Source organism: Rhinopithecus bieti, unplaced genomic scaffold (assembly GCF_001698545.2).
Source record: "Rhinopithecus bieti isolate Rb0 unplaced genomic scaffold, ASM169854v2 scaffold_27022, whole genome shotgun sequence".
Taxonomy (NCBI): Eukaryota; Metazoa; Chordata; class Mammalia; order Primates; family Cercopithecidae; genus Rhinopithecus; species Rhinopithecus bieti.
The window spans coordinates 331530-351851 of NW_016812251.1; the positions used below are offsets into that span (position 1 = coordinate 331530).

Below are 20322 nucleotides of genomic sequence, written 5' to 3' on the forward strand. Positions count from 1 at the left end.
AAAAAAAAAAAAAAAAGCCAGGCATGGTGGCCCATGCCTGTAATCCCAGCTACTTGGGAGGCTGAGGCAGGAGAATTGTTTGAACCCGGGAGGCGGAGGTTGCAGTGAAGTGAGATCGTGTCGCGCCATTGCACTCCAGCCTGGGTGACGGAGCAAGACTCCATCTCAAAAAAAGAAAAAAAGTTCAATAAAAAGAGGGAAGTCCCAGAAGACAGAGTGAGACTGTGATGCTTTCTTTATATTGTTCAAAAGCAAACAAAATGAAACATTGTTTAGGCATATATATGTGTATTATGTGTGTGTGTGTGTGTGTGAAAACTAAAGGAAAAAAAAAACAAAATAATAACTCAAATTGCAGGATAGTAATTACCTCCAAAGGGAGGCAGATAGTTAGATGTAGGTCACTGGTAATGTTTTAGATTTAGAATTTAGTTCTTTGCTTGGGTCTCTGGGTATTCATTGTCTTATTAAAAAATAATAATGAGGCCGGGCATGGTGGCTCATCCCTGTAATCCCAGCACTTTGGGAGGCCAAGGTGGGCAGATCACGAGGTCAGGAGTTCGAGACCAGCCTGACCAACATGGGGAAACCCTGTCTCTACTAAAAATACAAAAATTAGCTGGGCGTGGTGGCACACACCTGTAGTCCAAGCTACTTGGGAGGCTGAGGCAGAAGAATCACTTGAACCCGGGAGGCGGAGGTTGCAGTGAGCTGAGATCGTGCCACTGTACTCCAGCCTGGGCGACAGAGCAAGACTCCGTCTCAAAAAAACAAAACAAAACAATAATATGTCATGAAACAAAGATTATGATTAATCCACACAGGGCAAGTGACCAACACATGTTAATTGAATATGTGAGTGAATGTTACTCTGTGTGCCTGGCATCCAAAGTGGGGTTAGGGTTGGGATAGTCTTTTTGATTTGTCTAGATTCTTCACTTTTTATCTTTTTCTCAGCCTAAGCATCCTTCTGATTAAGTTATTTTGTCTTCTGAGTAGTGAGATTCTCATGGTTCTTGGTGCCCACTGAGATTCTTTCCTGTTTTCTCCCTATCCCCTCCCTTTCTTTCTCTTTTCTCCCCCTGGCCTTTGTTTACTGTCAAGTGCCTGAATACCTTTAGTTACCAGATGAAGTCAGAAATGTCTGTTGACCTCTTGTTTTTCTTCATCATTAACCGATTACATAAAGATATCATAGACACCTTTCATCTCCCTCTCTCAAAGGGTAATTGATTATAGATACAAAATACAATAGAATTTTACTATCGGAGTTATACATCATCTAATTTAATCCCTTATCACTTTACAGATAAGAAAGCTGATATACAGAAAAATTAAATGATTTTCTCATGGTTACATAGCTATGAGTAGCAGAGATAGGGCTGCAATCCAGGTCTCCTAATTTCTAGGCCATTGTTGTTACCACTATATGATACGGTTTGCCTGTGTCTCCACCCAGATCTCATCTTGAATTCCCATGTGTTGTGGAAGGGACCCAGTGGGAGGTAATTGAATCATGGGGACAGGTTTTTTTTTTAGATGGAGTCTCACTCTGTCGCCCAGGCTGGAGTGTAGTGGCGTAGTCTCAGCTCACTGCAAGCTCCACCTCCCGGGTTCAGGCCATTCTCCTGCCTTAGGCTCCCGAGTAGCTGGGACTACAGGTGGCCACCATCACGCCTGGCTGATTTTTTTTGTATTTTTAGTAGAGACAGGGTTTCACTGTGCTAGCCAGGATGGTCTCGATTTCCTGACCTCATGATCTGCCTGCCTTGGCCTCCCGAAGTGCTGGGATTACAGGTGTGAGCCACCGCGCCCAGCCCATGGGGGCAGGTTTTTCCAGTGCTGTTCTTGTAATAGTGAATAACTCTCATGAGATCTGATAGTTCTATAAGGGGGAGTTTTGCTGCACAAGCTCTCTCTTTGGCTGCCACCATCCATTTAAGATGTGACTTACTCCTCCTTGCCTTCCACCATGATTGTGAGGTCTCCCGAGCCATGTGGAACTGTAAGTCCATTAAACCCTTTTTTCTGTATAAATTAGCAAGTCCTGGGTATGTCTTTATCAGCAGTGTGAAAATGGACTAATATATTATTTTAGACTGAAAGAGTAGGCCTTGCTTGAAATATCCAGCATTTGACCAGCTGTCTTGTATGTTTTCTTCTACGCTATTCTGCTCTGGTTTTCTGTTTTTTCTTTCTCACACTATCTTTAGTCTAATGGCATTGGGTGCCCTCTGGAAGTGGGGGTTGGTGTAAATAGTGTTCATATATCTAGTAGAGGTTCTAGTGACTTGGCTATAAAGTTCAGGTTGAAATAGGGGACAGTGAAAAATGAGGCTGGGCGCGGTGGCTCAAGCCTGTAATCCCAGCACTTTGGGAGGACGAGACGGGTGGATCACAAGGTCAGGAGATCGAGACCATCCTGGCGAACACAGTGAAACCCCGTCTCTACTAAAATACAAAAAACTAGCCGGGCGAGGTGGCAGGCGCCTGTAGTCCCAGCTACTTGGGAGGCTGAGGCAGGAGAATGGCGGGAACCCGGGAGGCGGAGCTTGCAGTGAGCTGAGATCCGGCCACTGCACTCCAGCCTGGGCGACAGAGCAAGACTCCGCTTCAAAAAAAAAAAAAAAAAAAAAAAAAATGAGGTGATATACTCCATCTGTTTGTTTAGTCTTGTTTAGGGACTTCTGATAAGTGCATAATCTGGACACAAAACATCTAGGGATTATTCTAGCCACCATGATCTCAGGGTCTGGGGGCTTCAGGACAATGGGTAAAATCATTTGGATGTACGGGAAAGGGGGACAGTGTAACAACAGGATTTTGAGGGTGGGGGAACCCATAAGGGCCATCTTTAAGACCTTCCGGCCGGGCGCGGTGGCTCAAGCCTGTAATCCCAGCACTTTGGGAGGCCGAGACGGGCGGATCCCGAGGTCAGGAGATGGAGACCATCCTGGCTAACACGGTGAAACCCCGTCTCTACTAAAAAATACAAAAAACTAGCCAGGCGAGGTGGCAGGCGCCTGTAGTCCCAGCTACTCGGGAGGCTGAGGCAGGAGAATGGCATAAACCCGGGAGGCGGAGCTTGCAGTGAGCTGAGATCCGGCCACTGCACTCCAGCCCGGGCGACAGAGCGAGACTCCGTCTCAAAAAAAAAAAAAAAAAAAAAGACCTTCCAGAGGAATCAGATTATTCTTTATTATCTTCTTATCTGCCTCCTCTGGAGTATAACCTGAATGGGAATTTTACTTCTTGTCACTGACATACCCAGTTTGAGAGAAGGTCATGGTATTTGGATGGAGAGCTGAATCTAGTTAAGGCTAATGGGGAAGGTGAAAACAAAGGGGTTATGAGTATCTGTCCTGTAAAAGGAAGAAATTGGCAATTCAAGCCTTGAGGCTCTTGGTGTCCTGAGTTTTTTTCTGGCCCTACCTAAATCTGTCCTGAGACTTGAATGTGAATGCATGATGAATTGACAGCCTGAGCAGTGAAGAATGTCAGTTCAACAGCTGTCACTCTATTTCTACACCATGGGTATCAGAAAACCAAGAACTAATCAGAGTAGAATTAATAATAATAGAAAGTTCCAGGGTAGAGTGATCAGAGTGCTTATGACCTATAATGATAGCATCATCTCCATCTTCATCTCTCTCCCTGGTGGACACACACACAGGCACCTATGTCCACACATGCATACACATTTTTATCCCTATCTGTGGTAAGATTGGGCCTATGATAAAGCTGAGTACAGAGACTTAACGTCCTATCCTCAAACCAAAAAAAGTGAAGAGTGGGAGCACACAAGCACATTTTCATATCTAAATAAGAAAAGTCGAAGTTGAGTCTATAAATGTTATAAACGGGTAAGGAAGGTAGAGAGTTTATGGATTTAGATAATATGGAAACTAGAAGAAATGGGCACTTCTTTCTCAAGCCTAGGAAAACTTTTTGAAGTAAGATTCTTTAAGGTAGTTGCCATTGTGATTTCCTGTACAAAATTATTCATCACTTAAGTGCTGATGAGTCCTTTTCTCTTGAATGACTGGTCAGATTTTTAATGTAACTTTGAGACTAGAGCAAATCTGACTTGCTCTGCTCGCTTCCTTTCCATTCATTTCACTCATCCAGGCACTTGACACCAAGGTATTGATGTCCCACTCTCCTGGGCCCCTCATTCCTGGATGATTTCATGTGCTACTCCCCTATCTTTGAACCCTGCAGTGCTTCCCTAATGTTCTGAGGATACACTTTAGTTGCCTTAACATGGCCTGCAAAGCCTGCTTGATCTGATCCTAGGTTGCCTCTTCTACATCATTTCTCACCACTCCTCTGGAATTGACTATTCTTTATGCCACTAACATGCACTATCTTATCTTTCCTTCAGGCCTTCTGTATCCTGTTACTTCTGCCCAGACACTTCCTCCCTGTTTATTTAATTAACTCTTCCTGATCCTGCAGTTCTCAGTCTAGCTTCCACCACGTGACTTCTTTAAACCCTTAGGCTAGGCTAGTTGCCCTCCTCTGGGCTCACACCATGCTCTATAATCTGCATCACAGCCCCTTACCATACCGTGTTGTAATTACTTGTTCTTGCCTGTAATTTCCAGCAGACTAAATTCGGTAGGGGAAAATATCTTGTTTGTTTTATTTTCTGCTGTTTTGATGAGCATCTAGCTCAGTGCTGGGATGTAGTAGTCCCTTTAGTAAATTTTTGATAAATGAACTGGGTGTATTGTTCTGTGACAGGAATGGGAAAAGGACAGCACAGGATGCCCTCCAAGGATGAGCTGGTCCAGAGATATAACAGGATGAATACCATCCCCCAGGTATTGGAACTGTTCTAATGAGGCAGGACCTTTCCCTGGAGCTAATTTAGGCTCCAGAGCTGGACAGGGAAACAGTGGGGTGAGAATGGGTTGGGGAGTGATTTGAAGATCATTTAAAGGAATCAGGTATGTTCTAAAGTGAACACACTTCTTGAGTCATATGTAGCCGAAGTCATGAGTATAAAAGCAGAGGCTGAGTTTAGACGAAAATGTAAAGATGGAAGCTGTCACCCTATCCAGACTGGTTATGGGAAAGCAGAATTTTGGCGGGGGTTGCTGGGAGCCCAGGATATCTCTGATCCCCACTTCCAGTCATCAGCTAACCAGCCTCTCTAGGGAAAGCTGTACCCTGGCTCTGGTCTCCTTTGCCTCCTTCTCTTCCAGACTCGATCCATTCAGTCAAGGTTCCTGCAGAGTCGGAATCTAAACTGTATAGCACTTTGTGAAGGTAGGTAGCTTGCCCATGTCCTGTTTTTCTGGGTCTCTAACCTTTGTTTCTGATGTAATTTTGGCACGTGATCTGGCCAAGAGTGATGTTAAAGCGGTATGGCTTCCTTCTCTTGCCTGGACTCCATGCCTTAAGCATTGTATCTATGATTTTTGGCCCTCTTTCTCCCAGTGATTACATCTAAGGACCTCCAGAAGCATGGGAACATCTGGGTGTGCCCTGTATCCGACCATGTCTGCACAAGGTTCTTCTTTGTGTAAGTCTCAGAGGGACTCTGGGGATTACTCGAGGAGTGAGGTTGGGGGTGTAATGGTGTGTGGCTACTGGGAAAAGTGTATTTCTGTTATTTGAGACATGTCCTTGGCTACCTGAGTGGAGCTGGCACTGGGACTTTACCATTGGAGGATGGGAATGGGTATAGATTGTTGGGATCTATCTAGAGGAAACCAGATAAGCTGAATCTCTTCCACTACGAAGAGTAGTGAGAAAGGGCTTTGACTTCTGGGATGGGATGGCCATACCTTCAAATACAGTTCCACTGATTGTTGTTATTCTGGTATTGTTCTCCCTCTTATGCTCACACTTGCCCTATCTTTGGCAGATATGAGGATGGTCAGGTGGGCGATGCCAACATTAATACTCAGGACCCCAAGATACAGAAGGAAATCATGCGTGTGATCGGAACTCAGGTTTACACAAACTGAGGGGGCCCCAGCCCTCGTACCACCCGTTACCCCAGGATCAATCTGCCCTTATAAAAGTGTTCAGGTGGCCGGGCGCGGTGGCTCAAGCCTGTAATCCCAGCACTTTGGGAGGCCGAGACGGGCGGATCACGAGGTCAGGAGTTCGAGACCATCCTGGCTAACACGGTGAAACTCCGTCTCTACTAAAAAATACAAAAAAAGCTAGCCGGGCGAGGTGGCTGGCGCCTGTAGTCCCAGCTACTCGGGAGGCTGAGGCAGGAGAATGGCGTAAACCCGGGAGGCGGAGCTTGCCGTGAGCTGAGATCCGGCCACTGCACTCCAGCCTGGGCGACAGAGCGAGACTCCGTCTCAAAAAAAAAAAAAAAAAAAAAAAAGTGTTCAGGTACAGCAACTGAGGCTGCCCTGAGGAATCAAGGGGCAGGAAAAGGATATGTAAGAGGTGGCCTTCATGGTGGAGCTTGACCAAGAACTGCTCCACATTTGGATGGCCCAGACTGGCTCCAACCCCTGACTTTCCCTTTGACTTCACCCTGTTTGTAAATAAAACAATAAAATGGAAGGTGCTGTGGACTGGATATGATCACTGTGGTCTGACTAGCCTTGGAGCAGCACCTGCCCCAAGCCCTCACAAGGGGCAGGGGGGTGGGGAGAATGGAATATCCTGTGGGTTGGGACTGTTTATGTTGCATGGTATCAAAGTTGTGTCCATTTATTGTAGTATACTACAGATCTGTCAGCTTTTTGATCAGTGGATTAAAGGGAAACTTATCAGTTGTGCAGATGAAACAAACCGAGAATGTGGAATACCAATAAGGACTGTTAGTCAAAATTTAAAAGGGCCATTGAGGCCAGAGCAGCTAAGATTTACTGCCTTTAGGGCCTATTGCTTTCTGCACAAACCTGCCCAGTCTCACTTGCTCTATATCTCAGGAACTGAGCCCCTACTCTCTTTCTCCTCCAACCTATTTCTTTGGGGTAAATGAGGTTAAGGGAGAACTGGTGGGAGCAGGAAGTGGGGTTTATCGGTCAGTCGAAATCTATAAAGACATCCTAAGAGAATGCAGCTTCACTTAATGAAACAACCCAATTTTGCCAAGGTTAGCAAGGTGGTAAAGGAAGGCAGCTCTTTCTAGGAAACCTCATTGTTTTAGTGAATTTTTTCTTCTCCCTGTTGAAATTCCCATTTCAGCTTTTTGCTGGCCTTTTCAGGCTGTGCTTCATGTACCCCAAATCCTTAGTTATAAGCATAGATGGCTGAGTCGGACATTTCCAAATATTTTATGAAAAAAATTTTTTTTTTTTTTGAGACACAGTCTTACTCTGTTGCCTTGACCTCCCAAGCTCAGGTGATCCTCCCACCTCAGCATCTTAAGTAGCTGGGACCACAGGCAAGTGCCACTACACATGGATAATTTCTGTACTCTTTGGAGAGATGGCATTTCACCATGTTGCCCAGGCTGGTCTCCAACTCCTGGGCTCAAGCCATCTGCCTCTGTTGGCCTCTCAAAGTGCTGGGATTACAGACTTTATGAAATACTAATGAAGAAAAACGGTCGGGCGCGGTGGCTCACGTCTGTAATCCCAGCACTTTGGGAGGCCGAGGAGGGTGGATCACAAGGTCAGGAGATCGAGATCATCCTGGCTAACTATAAAATGTGAAACCCCATCTCTACTAAAATACAAAAGTTAGCTGGGCGTGATGGTCCAGCCTCCAGCTACTCGGGAGGCTGAGGCAGGAGAATGGCCTGAACCTGGGAGGCAGAGCTTATAGTGAGCAGAGATCACGCCACTGCACTGCAGCCTGGGTGACAGAGCAAGACTCTGTCTCAAAAAAAAACCAAGAAAAGAAAAGAAAAACAGGAATATAAGCACATAGAATACAAAAAGCATTAAATAAGCCTGGCATTTCAAGGATAGGGTTTTCTTAATCTGTTATAGCTTAATTTACAAAGCCCACTCTAGACTACCTGTTGTCTTTCATTACCTTCACCGTACTTTAGAGGTACCTTCTTGCCTGGGTACCTTACCCTGGTTTTTAGTTCTGACCTGCTTTAACATGCAAGTACCATTCTTAAGGTCCATCCCTCTAGAAGCTGTTTCTTAAACTTTGCTCATTCTTGATCAACACTAATACGTTCTAATTTACAAGTCTCCTAAGCCCTCTTCTCCTGTTCTGATTTCAGGTCTAGGAAATAACCTCTTCACCAAGTAAATGACCTCATCATTGAGCCCACTCTAACTGAAATACTTGCCTCCTGAGAGGACTTTGTGCCCATCTCTGTAGTATTAGAGATAGCTGACATTTTCTTTAGTTTTTACTAAGAAGGTGTTGACATTATGCTAAGCACTTTAATAATTTGTTAACACTTTGGATTACTTACTGTGTGCTCGGTATTAAAAGTTTTCTTTTTTTTTTTTTTTGAGACGGAGCTTCACTCTTTTTGTCCAGGCTGGAGTGCAGTGGTGCCATCTCAGCTCATTACAACCTCCGCCTCCCCAGTTCAAGTGATTCTCCTTCCTTAGCCTCCTGAGTAACCGGAATTACAGGCATGCACCACCACGTCCAGCTAATTTTTTGTATTTTTGGTAGAGACGGGGTTTCACCATGTTGGTCAGGCTGGTCTCGAACTCCTGACCTCAGGTGATCCACCCGCCTTGGCCTCCCAAAGTGCTGGGATTACAGGGGTGAGCCATCGCGCCCAGCCAATATTGTAAGTTTTCTACATATATTGACTCGTAATTCTCAGAACAAGCCTATGAAGTAGGTGTGATTATTCCTATTTTGTAAATGAGAAAGCAGAGACACAGAGCATAAGTAACTTATGTTCCACAGCTAGTGACAGGCAGCCTGACTCCAGACTGCTGTTCTGGTTCTATGCTGTAAAGTGTTCAAACTTTACAAATATTTTTTCATTTAATCCTGACCACAAAGCTGGAAGATAGGTTTTCTTTAGAGATCTTAAATAATGTATCTAAGGCCTCACAGCTGGTTAGTGGCAATGTTAAGTTTTGCTTTTTGGTTTTTTATGAGACTTGGTCTCAGTCTCACCCAGGCTGGAGTGCAGTGGTGTGATCATAGCTCATGTAACTTTGAACTCCTGAGTTCAAGTGATCCTCCTGCCTCAGCCTGTCAAGTAACAATTACTACAGGCATGTGCCACCATGCCTGGCTAATTTTTAAAAAATTTTTGTAGAAATGGGATCTTGCTATGTTGCCCAGACTGGTCTTGAACCGCTAGCCTCAAGCAGTCCTCTCCAAGTGCTGGGATTACAGGCATGAGCTACCATGTGCAACCAGTGCTGTTTTTAACTAGATCTGCCCAACTCCAGAACCTGAGTTCTTTTAACCACTCTGTTATCCTAGACCTTCTCCAGGTGTTCTCACTGATGTTCCAGCAACTGAACTTTGGTGTGTGGCTACTCAAATGGTGTAACAACATTTCTGTTCAATTTCAAAGATTGTTAATACATTTTTCTCAGTTGTAAACATTTCTTACAGTTTCTCTGTATCACTGACATCCAATATAGCAGTACTAGCAAATGATGGAATGAGAAGGAACAGATGGTGTATATTACCAGAAAAACTCAAATAGCTGAGCTAGCCTATGGGTGTCACTTAAAAAAAAAAAAAAAAAAAGCATCTGTATAATAATCTTTTTATGCCAATAAATTGTAATAAAATTAAATACATCATTTCATAGTACCACAGAAAAGCAATAGGACTTTTTGGATCTAAGAAGTTTAGAAGCCACAGATGATAATATCTTAACGTATATGAGGTAAAACAAATATAATTAAAACCCCACAAATACAAGAATGCCTTCATTGTAGGGAAACTTGGGTGGGACCCTGAGTTTCTGGAGAGGAATCCTCCCACAGCCTGGAGGGGGAATTGAGGTAAAGTTGCCCCTTTTCTCTGCCCAGGCCTGGTTCTTCTGGAGGTGGGGAAGCTGGAGCCTGTGAAACCCAGGTGTGAGCAACAAGGCATTATCCTTCACAGGGCCAAGCCTATTGCAAATACCATAAATACAGGTTGACAGGGGCCTACCTTTCACATAGTCCTCAGCTCAAGCAGTCTCACTTCATAGACCTGGACATGCTTGGTTAGGACTAGGGTCAGGAAAAGAACTATTTTCTTCATTAGTTCCAGGTACAGAGTAGATGGCTATTTTTATTTTATTTTTTATTTTTGTGGGTACATAAATAGGTATATATATTTATGGGTTACTTGAGTTATTTTGATACAGGTATGGAATGCACAAATCACATCAGGGTAAGTGGGATATCCATCACCTCAAACATTTATCTGATTTTTAGGTTGAGAAATTACAAACCCCTGGAGTTTAACCTTCCGTTTCCCTTCTCCTGGTAATTTTCCATCAGGCAGGGTGTGACCATGACTCAGTTTGTGGTGAGGATGTGGCCATCCATTGGGGCGGAGCCTGCTCGATTCTGCCTTTCATTCTGGCTGGTGGGCAGAAGGGAGAAGAGTCTGGTGCTGAGTCATTACTGAGTTTCTTAACCGGCTTCTCAAGGATGGATTCTGAGATGGACGTTTGAGGGATGCCACAACTTCTGGGACCAATTCAGGAGTGGTGTAGAGGAAGCTCTGTGGGTCATGTAATTCCTCTTAGAGCCCTCCTCCCCCAGGAGAAGTGGGAATAAGGTAGGCTGCAGTTCACCTGAAGATTCATTGGCTCCTTTGGAGTACAGGACTTGTCACAAATGCATCAGACCTCTCCTCCTCTCACAGTGAGCCAGAGATGCCACTATAAGTTAAAAATTATTTTGCTGGCCGGGCACGGTGCTCACGCTTGTAATCCCAGCACTTTGAGAGGCCAAGGTGGGCGGATCACGAGGACAGGAGAGTGAGACCATCCTGGCTAACACAGTGAAACCCTGTCTCTACTAAAAATACAAAAAAAATTTAGCCGGGCGTGGTGGTGGGCGCCTATAGTCCCAGCTACTGGGGAATCTGAGGCAGGAGAATGGTGTGAACCCGGGAGGCAGAGCTTGCAGTGAGCCAAGATGGCGCCACTGCACTCCAGCCTGGGCAACAGAGCGAGACTCCCTCTCAAAAAAAAAAAAAAAAATTATTTTGTTTAGGAGAAGACCCAAAGTCTTCTCAGTCCTAGCTGTCCTTCCTGGGATAAGTGGGTCAGATTAGCTGGCAGCCAATGAGCAAGGGCAGACACAGGTGAAGAGTGGAAGTGTGTCAGGGAAAAAGCATACTGGTGGAACTGAAGCCAGAGGACCCCTGGGGAGGGAGCCACTTGTTCAGGGCTTCACTGATGCCTCCTCCTCCTTCCAAATCTTGATCGATGCCCCATCTCATCCCCACATGCCGTGTGTCAGGATGCTCCAGTTTCTGCCTCTCCTTGGGATGGAAAGTGCCAAAGTACACCTAGGCAGATTACTTTTGGGGGATAGGGTCTGTTTATAGTGCCACTTGCATCTTTGGGGGCCTGAGCTCTGGCTACATTTACAGGGAAAAAAAAGAGCACAGGGCCTCCAAGGGAATTGCTTGGTGGATAGGATTAGATCACTCTTAAGGAGGCTTTGTCCAGTGAGCCCAGCATTTCTGGGCTAGAGAAAGATTGCTGGAGGTCACATTGGCCTCCAGGGTCACCTTGGCTAAGACTATACTTCCATCAGAGTGACCAAGGACTCCTTAAACTTCAACCCTTCCATTCTAAGCACTGATGAGGTTGCAGGAGCCTAGGAAACCTAGATACACAGTTGCATTCAGAAAACACTCAGTATTTGTTTACTGTCTCTCCCAAGGCCTCCCCCCACAACATGGCCTTCCCATACCCATCTCTATTCTAATCAATTTTCCATGCCTAGCTTGAATGTCTCCTCCATGAAGCATGCCCTTTCCACACAGACAGCCTGTTCTCTGTTTATCCCTAACTCCAAAGGCTAACTTTTATCTTCCAGGATTTGTCTGGGGAAACTTATATGCCACCCTCATAGGCCTGGAGAAATTGGAGGAGTTTGAAGGAAGAGCTAGAATAAAAGTTCAGGCCAGGCGCAGTGGTTCATGCTTGTAATCCCAGCACTTTGGGAGGCCGAGACAGATGGATCACCTGAGAACAGAAGTTCAGGATCAGCCTGACCAACATGGCAAAACCCTGTCTGTACCAAAAATAGAAAAATTAGCTGGGCATGGTGGCGGGTGCATGTAATCCCAGCTACTCAGGAAGCTGAGGCAGGAGAATCACTTGAACCCGGGGGATGGAAGTTGCAGTGAGCTGAGATCACAGCATTGCACTCCAGCTTGGGCAACAGAGCAAGACTCTGTCTCAAAAAAAAAAAAAAAGTTCACCTGGGCTCGGTGCAGTGACCCACACCTGTAATCCCAGCACTTTGGGAGGCTGAGGCAAGCAGATCACTTGAGCCTAGGAGTTTGAGACCAGTCTGGGCAACAGTGAGACTCCATCTCTACATACTATTTATTTATTTAGAGATGGAGTCTCCCTCTTGTTGCCCTGCCTGGAGTGCAATGGCACAATCTCAGCTCACTGCAACCTCCGCCTTCTGGGTTCAAGCGATTCTCCTGCCTTAGCCTCCTGAGTAGCTGGGATTACAGGTGGCCGCCACCACGCCTGGCTAATTTTTTCTATTTCTAGTAGAGACGGGGTTTCGCCATGTTGTCCAGGTTGGTCTCGAACTCCTGACCTCAGTTGATCTGCCCTCCTCGGCCTCCCAAAGTGCTGGGTTTACAGGCATGAGCCACCAAGCCTGGCCCTGGCTAATTTTTAAATTTCATGTAGAGGCTGGGCGTGGTAGGCTGCCCTGGAAATTGTATTGTCCTGAGAGAACACTGCCATTTCATATAGAGGCTAAGATGTCACATAATTGATGTAAAGCTTGTAATCTTACCCTCTTCATCAGGGCCAAAGCTTGTCTTTAGGCTCCAGGATTAGGTTCATTATGGTTTGTTGACACACCTACCACCCCTTCTCCAGGGACTCGAAATGATTTTAGAGAGTTAAACCATTCAACTGTAGATTCTGTGGTCAAGAATCCAAACAGAAAACATACCAATTTCCACCTTTACTCACACCAAAATCCAGTGAACCTAGCAGTTTCCCCTCCCATCCTGGTCAAGTCCAGGAACACAGTGGAAGAGCTGGCTCTAGGGGGAGAACCCTGTGTCCTCCCTCAGCAACCCCAGTTTCCTGTAGTCCTGACCTGTTACTGGGACAAAGGAGTGATGGCCCAGAGAAGGGCAAGCTTAAATTCAGGAAGACATTGTGGCTCTGGTCAGAAGGTGTTTGTGGAAAAAACCAACTCAGACTGTAGTTTTCCTCTGTTCTCACACCAACACTACAACAATCGACACAGATTTCTGTGACCAAATATGTGGGGGGGTTTCCCTCACACCAAGCAGGCAATCAGTTCTGCTGCGGGCATCATCTGGGTGTCCTCCAATTCAATTCTGGCACTGTACCTGGAGATAATGTCAGATCCCACAGGTTGAGGTCCCAGTTCCCAAGACTGCCCCTGGTTTGGACATCAGTAGTTAGTATGGGCCTCCAGAACTACTGTCTGACCAACTTCAATTTGGGATTCCCATGATCCCCTTTTTGGGTTCAATTAATTTGCTACAGAGGCTCATAGAACTCAGGGAAACACATTTACTGGTTTATTACAAGGGATATTATAATGAATACAGATGAAGAGATGCACAGGGCCAGGTATGGGGGAAGGGGCATGGAAGCTCCATGCCATCCCTGGGAGTGACACCCTCCAGGAACCTCCTATCTGAAAGCCCTCCAAATCCTGTCCTCATAGGCCTTTTATGGAGACTTCCCCTTTTATGGAGACTTCCTTGGATAGGCATGATTGATAATCATGTAGAAATGTGCTTGGACCAAAAGGTATGATCTCATACTGATAGTCTAGACTGAGTGAGGGAACCCAGCAAGGCCTGTCAAGATTCGTCTTGGTCTCTGTGCAGCATTCCTTCCTCCAAGGTACAGGGCAGGACCCCTTCTGAAATGGGGGTCTTACAACCTACAATCAGAAAAGGTATGACAAATAACTTATTTATAGCCAGATCCAAGACACCAAGTTGGGGGAAGATTTCTGCCTTGGGGGAAAAGGAACAGGTCAAAGGAAGGCAGAAGAAGGTCAGAGAGGGAGAGAGAGAATTCTGTTCTTCGAGACCTGCTTCTGAGCCTAAAGTGCCCCCAACATTATAAACAAAAGACTAACAAGGGCTGTGGGAGTTTAAGCAAGGAACTTTGGATGAAAACGTGTGTATGTGTGTGTGTATCACGCTAGGACAGCCCCCCAGGACTAGTCAATTCCCAAAGAAAGAGGATGCCTATTGGGCAGTGTTGGACTCATTCACATACATCATCAAACCCCACCAAGAAGTGAGGAACTGGACTTCTACACATTAAAAATTACAATATTTGGTCATAGGGCTAGTGGGTGGAACTGGAACTAAGGTATGATGGAACCAAAGCTTGATCTTTTTTTTTTTTTTGAGACAGTCTTGCTGTTAGCCAGGCTGGAGTGAAGTGGCGCAATCTTGGCTCACTGCAACCTCCGCCTCTCGGGTTCAAGTGATTCTCCTGCCTCAGCCTCCCGAGTAGCTGGGACTATAGGTGCGTGCCACCACGCCTGGCTAATTTTTTGTATTTTTAGTAGAGATGGGGTTTCAATGTGTTAGCCAGGATGGTCTCGATCTCCTGACCTTGTGATCCGCCCACCTCGGCCTCCCAAAGTGCTGGGATTACAGGCGTGAGCCATGGCAGCTGGCCTCCAAGCTTGATCTTCCATACTTATCAGCAAAAGGAAAACTGCCTTAAATTCAGTGTGACAAATTTTTACTATGCACTTATTTATTTTCTGAGATGGAGTCTCGCTCTGTTGCCAAGGCTGGAGTGCAGTGGCGCCATCTCAGCTCACTGCAACCTCTGCCTCCTGGGTTCAAGTGATTCTCCTTCCTCAGCCTCTTGAGTAGGTGGGACTACAGGCGCCCGCCACCACGCCAGGCTAATTTTTGTATTTTTAGTAGAGACGGGGTTTCACCATGTTGGCCAGGATGATCTCAATCTCCTGACCTCGTGATCTGCCCGCCTCAGCCTCCAAGTGCTGGGATTACAGGCGTGAGCCACCGCACCTGGCCTACTATGCATCTAATGTGAGCAAAGATTTCCTGGATTTGTCTCTGCTAGAGGCTTATGGACAGCATTTCTAGAACCGTCAGATCAAAATCTGCAACTGAGGAGTAACAGTTTGCCATCAATTCTACATGTGCATTTCAGTCTTGGGAACATATCTAGATTTAGAACTTTTTTGTTGTTTTTGACACAGGGTCTGTCTCTGTCACCGAGGCTGGAGTGCAGTGGAGCGATCTCTGCTCACTGCAACCTCCACCTCTCGGATTCAAGCGATTCTGCCTCAGTTTCCCGAGTAGCTGGGATTACAGACGTGCACCACCACGCCCAGCTAGTTTTTGTATTTTTAGTAAAGATGGGATTTCGCCACGTTGGCCAGGATGGTCTCAACTCCTGGCCTCATGTGATTCGCCCGCCTCGGCTTCCCAAAGTGTTGGGATTACAGACGTGAGCCACCGCACCCAGACAATTTAGAACTTTAAAATACAATATAGTCCAGCATCGGCCAGATCCTTGCCATCCCAGTGCTGTCCATCACTGTTCTTAGTCCTCAGCTCAGGGGCCAGAGAGGGCCTTTTATGCCATCCCTCTTTCTCTGACAGGGAGCAATCTAACTCTCCCTAGGGGAGTATGTCTTTTTTTCTTCTCAACAACTTGATGTTCTTTCACCACCTTAACAATCAAGCATTTCCTTCTCAACAACAGCTGAAGGGACCAGGAAAGGCTTACAGAAGAAAGTGAAAAATTTTTATCTCACTTCAAACAGAAATTTACTTTTAGGCTGTCACTGTCTCATCCCAGCTTATCTGAGCTAACAGGAAGCGAATGAAGGCCTGTGATTCAGCTGCAGGCAGCGGGTATGCCTGAGGTCACACTCATTTGGTCTCTTTTGCCAGGAAAAGAAAAAAAGAACCTAAGAGAACGGTCTTCACATTTTGAATGCGCGATATTGTATCTGTGAATGAAGGCAAGGGTTAACAGCTGTTTAATTGATAACTGCTCGCATCATTGGTTGCTGGCTAACAATTGGGAAATCGGAAAATGTCTTGTAGAAAAATGTAAGAAAAGTTCCAACAATATTGACTTAAATTCATGACAAGGGTGAAAACAGAAATGCTGACTCCTGCATAGGTTATCGGCTCTAATGTTCTGACTTGATATTTCCAGATGCCCAGCTCTGCGCTAATATCAACACCGTCTATTTGCTTTTTACTCTCAGGTATTCGCTCTGCAGGATTCCAGACCCTACTAAATTATTCACATAGCCCCAACCTGTCCTTCCTTGTTCCACGGTCCTAAGACAACAAATGGTCCTAAGAGGAAAAGGGCCTCGCGCTCCCGCTCCAGGTCCACTTGGCAGTCCCCAGTTCTTCCTACTGCCGCTCCAGTGCCAGAGCCCCTCCGAAGGCGGTCGGGGACCTCCAACCACGCACAAGTCTGCAGCTCTCCCCAACTTCCCGTTCAGCTCAGTCTCCGAGGGTGCGCCAGGGCAGACACCCGGAGGAGTGGGGAGTGGCAGGGCGGGGCCGGGAGAATGCTGCCCCAGAACCCATAAATCTGGGCCCTGCCCAGGTAGGCTGGGACAGTTGGGGTGGCCTGGGCCAAGAGCCAAGGAAAGAGACCCCATCTGGCAGCCCAATTTGGCGGCAACAGGTGGCCCGGCGCCCGGGGGTCTAGGAGGGAAGTCGCTCTAGGGGCGGGCCCCGCTGCTCCGCCGCGTTCCCATTGGCCGTCAGTTTAAGGAAACTGTGACTCTGAATCCGTGTCCTTCCGCCGCAAAATTTAGTCCCCCCGAAAGGGCAACCTGCCCGCGCGTTCCGCCGCCGCCACCGCGCTTCTTCCTGAAGGTGACTGCGCCCGCGAAGACGCAGGGGGCGGGGCCCGGGTCGCCGGGAGCCGGGATTGGACAGAGGGCGGGGCGGCGGAGGGATTGCGGCGGTCCGCAGCGGGATAACCTTGAGGCTGAGGCAGCTGCTACTCGCACAGCAGCTGCACGTCCCTGGGATCCACATCTTTTCCAGTTTGCAGCGTAGCCCGAGTCGGTCAGCGCCGGAGGTGAGCGGAGCAAGAGGCTGCGCCATCCGTCCCCACCAAGGGCCCGTGCACCCGGCTAGTGCGGAATCCCGGGGCGCCGGCCGGCCCCGGGCACGCAGGCGGGGCAGCGCAGGATCCGGGGTGTCTGGGACGCGGTGGAGCTCAGAGACGGGAGAACGGCTCCTCACGCCTGGGGCCTGCACCACAGAACCAGCGCCGTTCCTTCCAGATCAGGCGGGTCCGCCGGCTGCTTTCCCGTCCCAGCCCTACCCCCTCATTCTGGTCCCATCCTCCTGCCCCAATCCTCAATGCGCCTCCATCCTTGCCTGCCTTCTCTTGGTCCCTCGTGATTGATTCTACCCTTGCCTCCCCTTTTTCCGCGCCCCCTGCTCCGTGCTCGTTTGCTCCACTTCCTCCTTAAAGTCCGGTCCTTCCACCCACTCCTCTTAAACCTGTGCGTGTCCCTTCATTCTAATGGCTTCCGTGTAACGTATTGAAACTCCGTTCTGGTTCCCCTCCCGGGTCCATCCTCCATTCATGCGCGACCGCTCTTCCCGCGCCCCAGTCCCCTCGCCGCCCCTCCCCCTGCTCGCTGGTCACGTCCGCTCTCCCGCATCCCCCTCCTCGCCTGGCTTGTCGTCTCCCTCCCTCTCTGCTCTGGTCGCGCCTGCCCACTTGCTCCGGTCTCCGAGCGCGGTCCCGCGCCCCTTTTACATCACCGCCTCCCAGCTCCCAGCAGGCTCGGGCGGTGCTGGGGCCCCTTGTCCGGGGCGGGCGGGCGGGCGGAGGGCTGGGCTGGGTGCCCCGCGCGGCGGGCGGGATGCAGCGGCCCGGGAGCAGCTGGAGGCTTACGCAACGTTGGCCTGCCCCGCTGCCGGGAGGCAGGGCGGCTGCCCCTGCGGCGCGGTGCTGTCCCATGGGACCGGGATTAGATGGGTGGCCTGCGAGGGCCTGGGAATGGCTCGGGACCCGCGAGCTTTCCCGGCCCTTGCCGGGTGGCCGCCAGGGACCACGCTCCATCTCGCCGCGGCCGGGCTGCACGTAGCGGCCGCGCCCAGGGTCCACCCCGCTTCACCGGGCGATGGCCTCGGGCCGCGTAACGGGCCGTAAAAACGTCTGCAGGCTTCGCTGGGGCCTGCCGGCCCTCGCCCGTTCCGCGCCTCTCCGGCACGTTTTTTTTTTTTTCTTTTCCTTTTTTCTTTCTTTTTTTTTTTTTAATTATCCGGCACGTTTTTTTAACAAATGCGCCCTGATTGTGGAACGCGGAGGCCGCGGGGTGGGGTGGGGGTGGGATCTGGTTACGGAGAGGGCAGGAAATCTGTGGCGTTCACTCAACGCAAACGGTGTGGGTCAAGGGCTGTTTGGGGGTCGGAGTTAGAGTCCAGAATGACTGGACGAGTCATAGCCCACCGAGCTCACAATCTTAAAATGTATCCCCCGTAATGCTGGGAATGGGGCACGAGTTTCCTGCTGTGGGAGGGAGGGGAACAGGAAGCCTCGTAAGGTCTCACCAGGTGGCAAGCACACTGGATTAGAAGATGCAGGAAAGCACTTTCCAGTCTGAAGGTCACTTAAAGACTAGTCATGGAAAGGCATCCCTGGGCTTCTTAATCTGCATACTCCAGACCCAGGGCTTGGACCTTTGCTGGTACGGGTTAAAGTGAGGCCAACAGTGAAGGTCCACGTGGAGAGAGACATCGGGAAGTTGTCAGAAAGGCTTTTAGAATCAGGTTTGACTCATTAATTTCCTGAGACTGATTGAAGAAGTTCAGCCTCTCCACCTCAGTTTCCCCTGGGAAAACTGAGAGTAACATTTTCCTCATGATGGTTGAAAGGATTCATGCCTACGTGGATGTTGCACACTCAGTTAAGTGTCTAATCTCTGGCGAAATACCCAGAAGAAAAGCCTGTGAATGAATATATTATTTTTGAGCACAATTACTTAGTCCAGAATTGAGCATAAGAGCCTTGACTCATTATCTTACTGCTGTCCGCAAACGCCTACAGCTAATCGTGGGGAATCAGGCTCTCTAACCACGTGTCTCCTGGAAGCCAGTCCCCCCAGGGATCTGGTTTAATATTGACAAAGTCACTGATGATATAACTTTCCAACTCTCTGCTTGGAGCAGATGCTCTTTGATAGCTGAGATTGGGACCTCTAGACAAAGGCAGGCAAGGAGGGGCTGAGTTAAGCCTTCGGTGTTCCCCTGTAAGTGGAATACCTCTTAACAGGGGAACATTCCAGCCCTTGATTTGCTCTCCCTGCTGGTGAGATTAGGATTGGAGCCAGGATCAGTAACCCCCAGTTGGCCATTTTGAGGGCGTGGCTACTCCCGAGGCCACAGAGGAGATAGAGGTCAGGACTCCCCTGCTGCAGCATTGTTAGCAAATAATTTGCCCTTTGGTGGCCTGAGGTGCTGTGGGGGCAGGAGTGGGCTGTCTTGTGGGGAAGGGAAATGTAAGGCATCACCAAATCTGTGGGGGAGTGGGGCTCTGTGGGGAAGATGACTCAACCTTTCAATTATTCTGCTTTTGAGAGAATTATCGTCGCTGGGTGAGTGGGGAAACTACGTAGTGGTTCTTGCAGGCTTAAAAAGTCCCTTCTCCCCTTTCAGTGAAGCATGCATTTCCCCTAATTTAAAATGCCTCAACTTCGGAGCTTGTGGTGAGCCGAGATCGCGCCACTGCACTCCAGCCTGGGCGACAGAGCTAGATTCCGTCTCAAAAAAAAAAAAAAAAGTGCCTCAACTAAGTGAAAAATGATTGGTCCGGGTCACCTGGTTCTCTGTACTACCTTAAGAGTTTAGGTGCAGAGTGGCAGAGCCCGGTGCCCAGCTAATGCAGTCTGTGCAGCTTCATTCCTGGCCCTTTTGTAGCGGGCACAGCAGCCTCTCCTGGGACATGATTAATGATGACTTAAAGAAGGTTCTTGAACTCATTTCTCAGTTACTGACTTGAGCCAAAATGTATGAATGTTAGTCTCCTGTCTAGCACAGCTGCTTTCATTGTAAGCATTGCGTTAGAAATAATGTATTCATATTTTAGCAAAGAGCATCATTAGCTCTTTAAGAACTGTACCCCCAGTGACTTAGCAAATTTGGTGGCTGTGACTCTAAACAGCTAGCACTTTATGGGAGTTGCTTCTGTGCCTTGAATGTTGTGACACTGATGTG

The 20322-nt window shown here is 48.0% G+C and overlaps 2 protein-coding genes across 11 annotated transcripts in view; both read left to right on the forward strand.

Annotated features, from left to right (window-relative positions):
• The window catches only part of PARP6 (poly(ADP-ribose) polymerase family member 6), a 34466-nt gene extending 28346 nt beyond the window's left edge, over nt 1-6120 (forward strand). For all 7 annotated transcript variants that reach the window (XR_001889886.1, XR_001889887.1, XM_017895776.1 and 4 more), the window contains 4 exons: nt 4747-4826; nt 5211-5274; nt 5446-5530; nt 5876-6120. Coding sequence is in view for 5 of the 7 variants with exons in the window: in XM_017895776.1 (XP_017751265.1) it covers nt 4747-4826; nt 5211-5274; nt 5446-5530; nt 5876-5978 (332 nt within the window). In the remaining 2 variants the exon portion in view is untranslated. The remainder of the gene's footprint in view (nt 1-4746; nt 4827-5210; nt 5275-5445; nt 5531-5875) is intronic.
• A 10351-nt stretch (nt 6121-16471) lies between these two features.
• Nucleotides 16472-20322, forward strand: part of PKM (pyruvate kinase M1/2) — a 34102-nt gene continuing 30251 nt past the window's right edge. The window contains exon 1 of one of the 4 annotated variants that reach the window (XM_017895795.1): nt 16472-17170. Coding sequence is in view for 1 of the 4 variants with exons in the window: in XM_017895794.1 (XP_017751283.1) it covers nt 19654-19703 (50 nt within the window). In the remaining 3 variants the exon portion in view is untranslated. Of the gene's footprint in view, nt 17388-19538; nt 19704-20322 lie in introns of those variants that run through there. The other 3 variants (XM_017895798.1, XM_017895797.1, XM_017895794.1) reach the window with 3 other exon arrangements.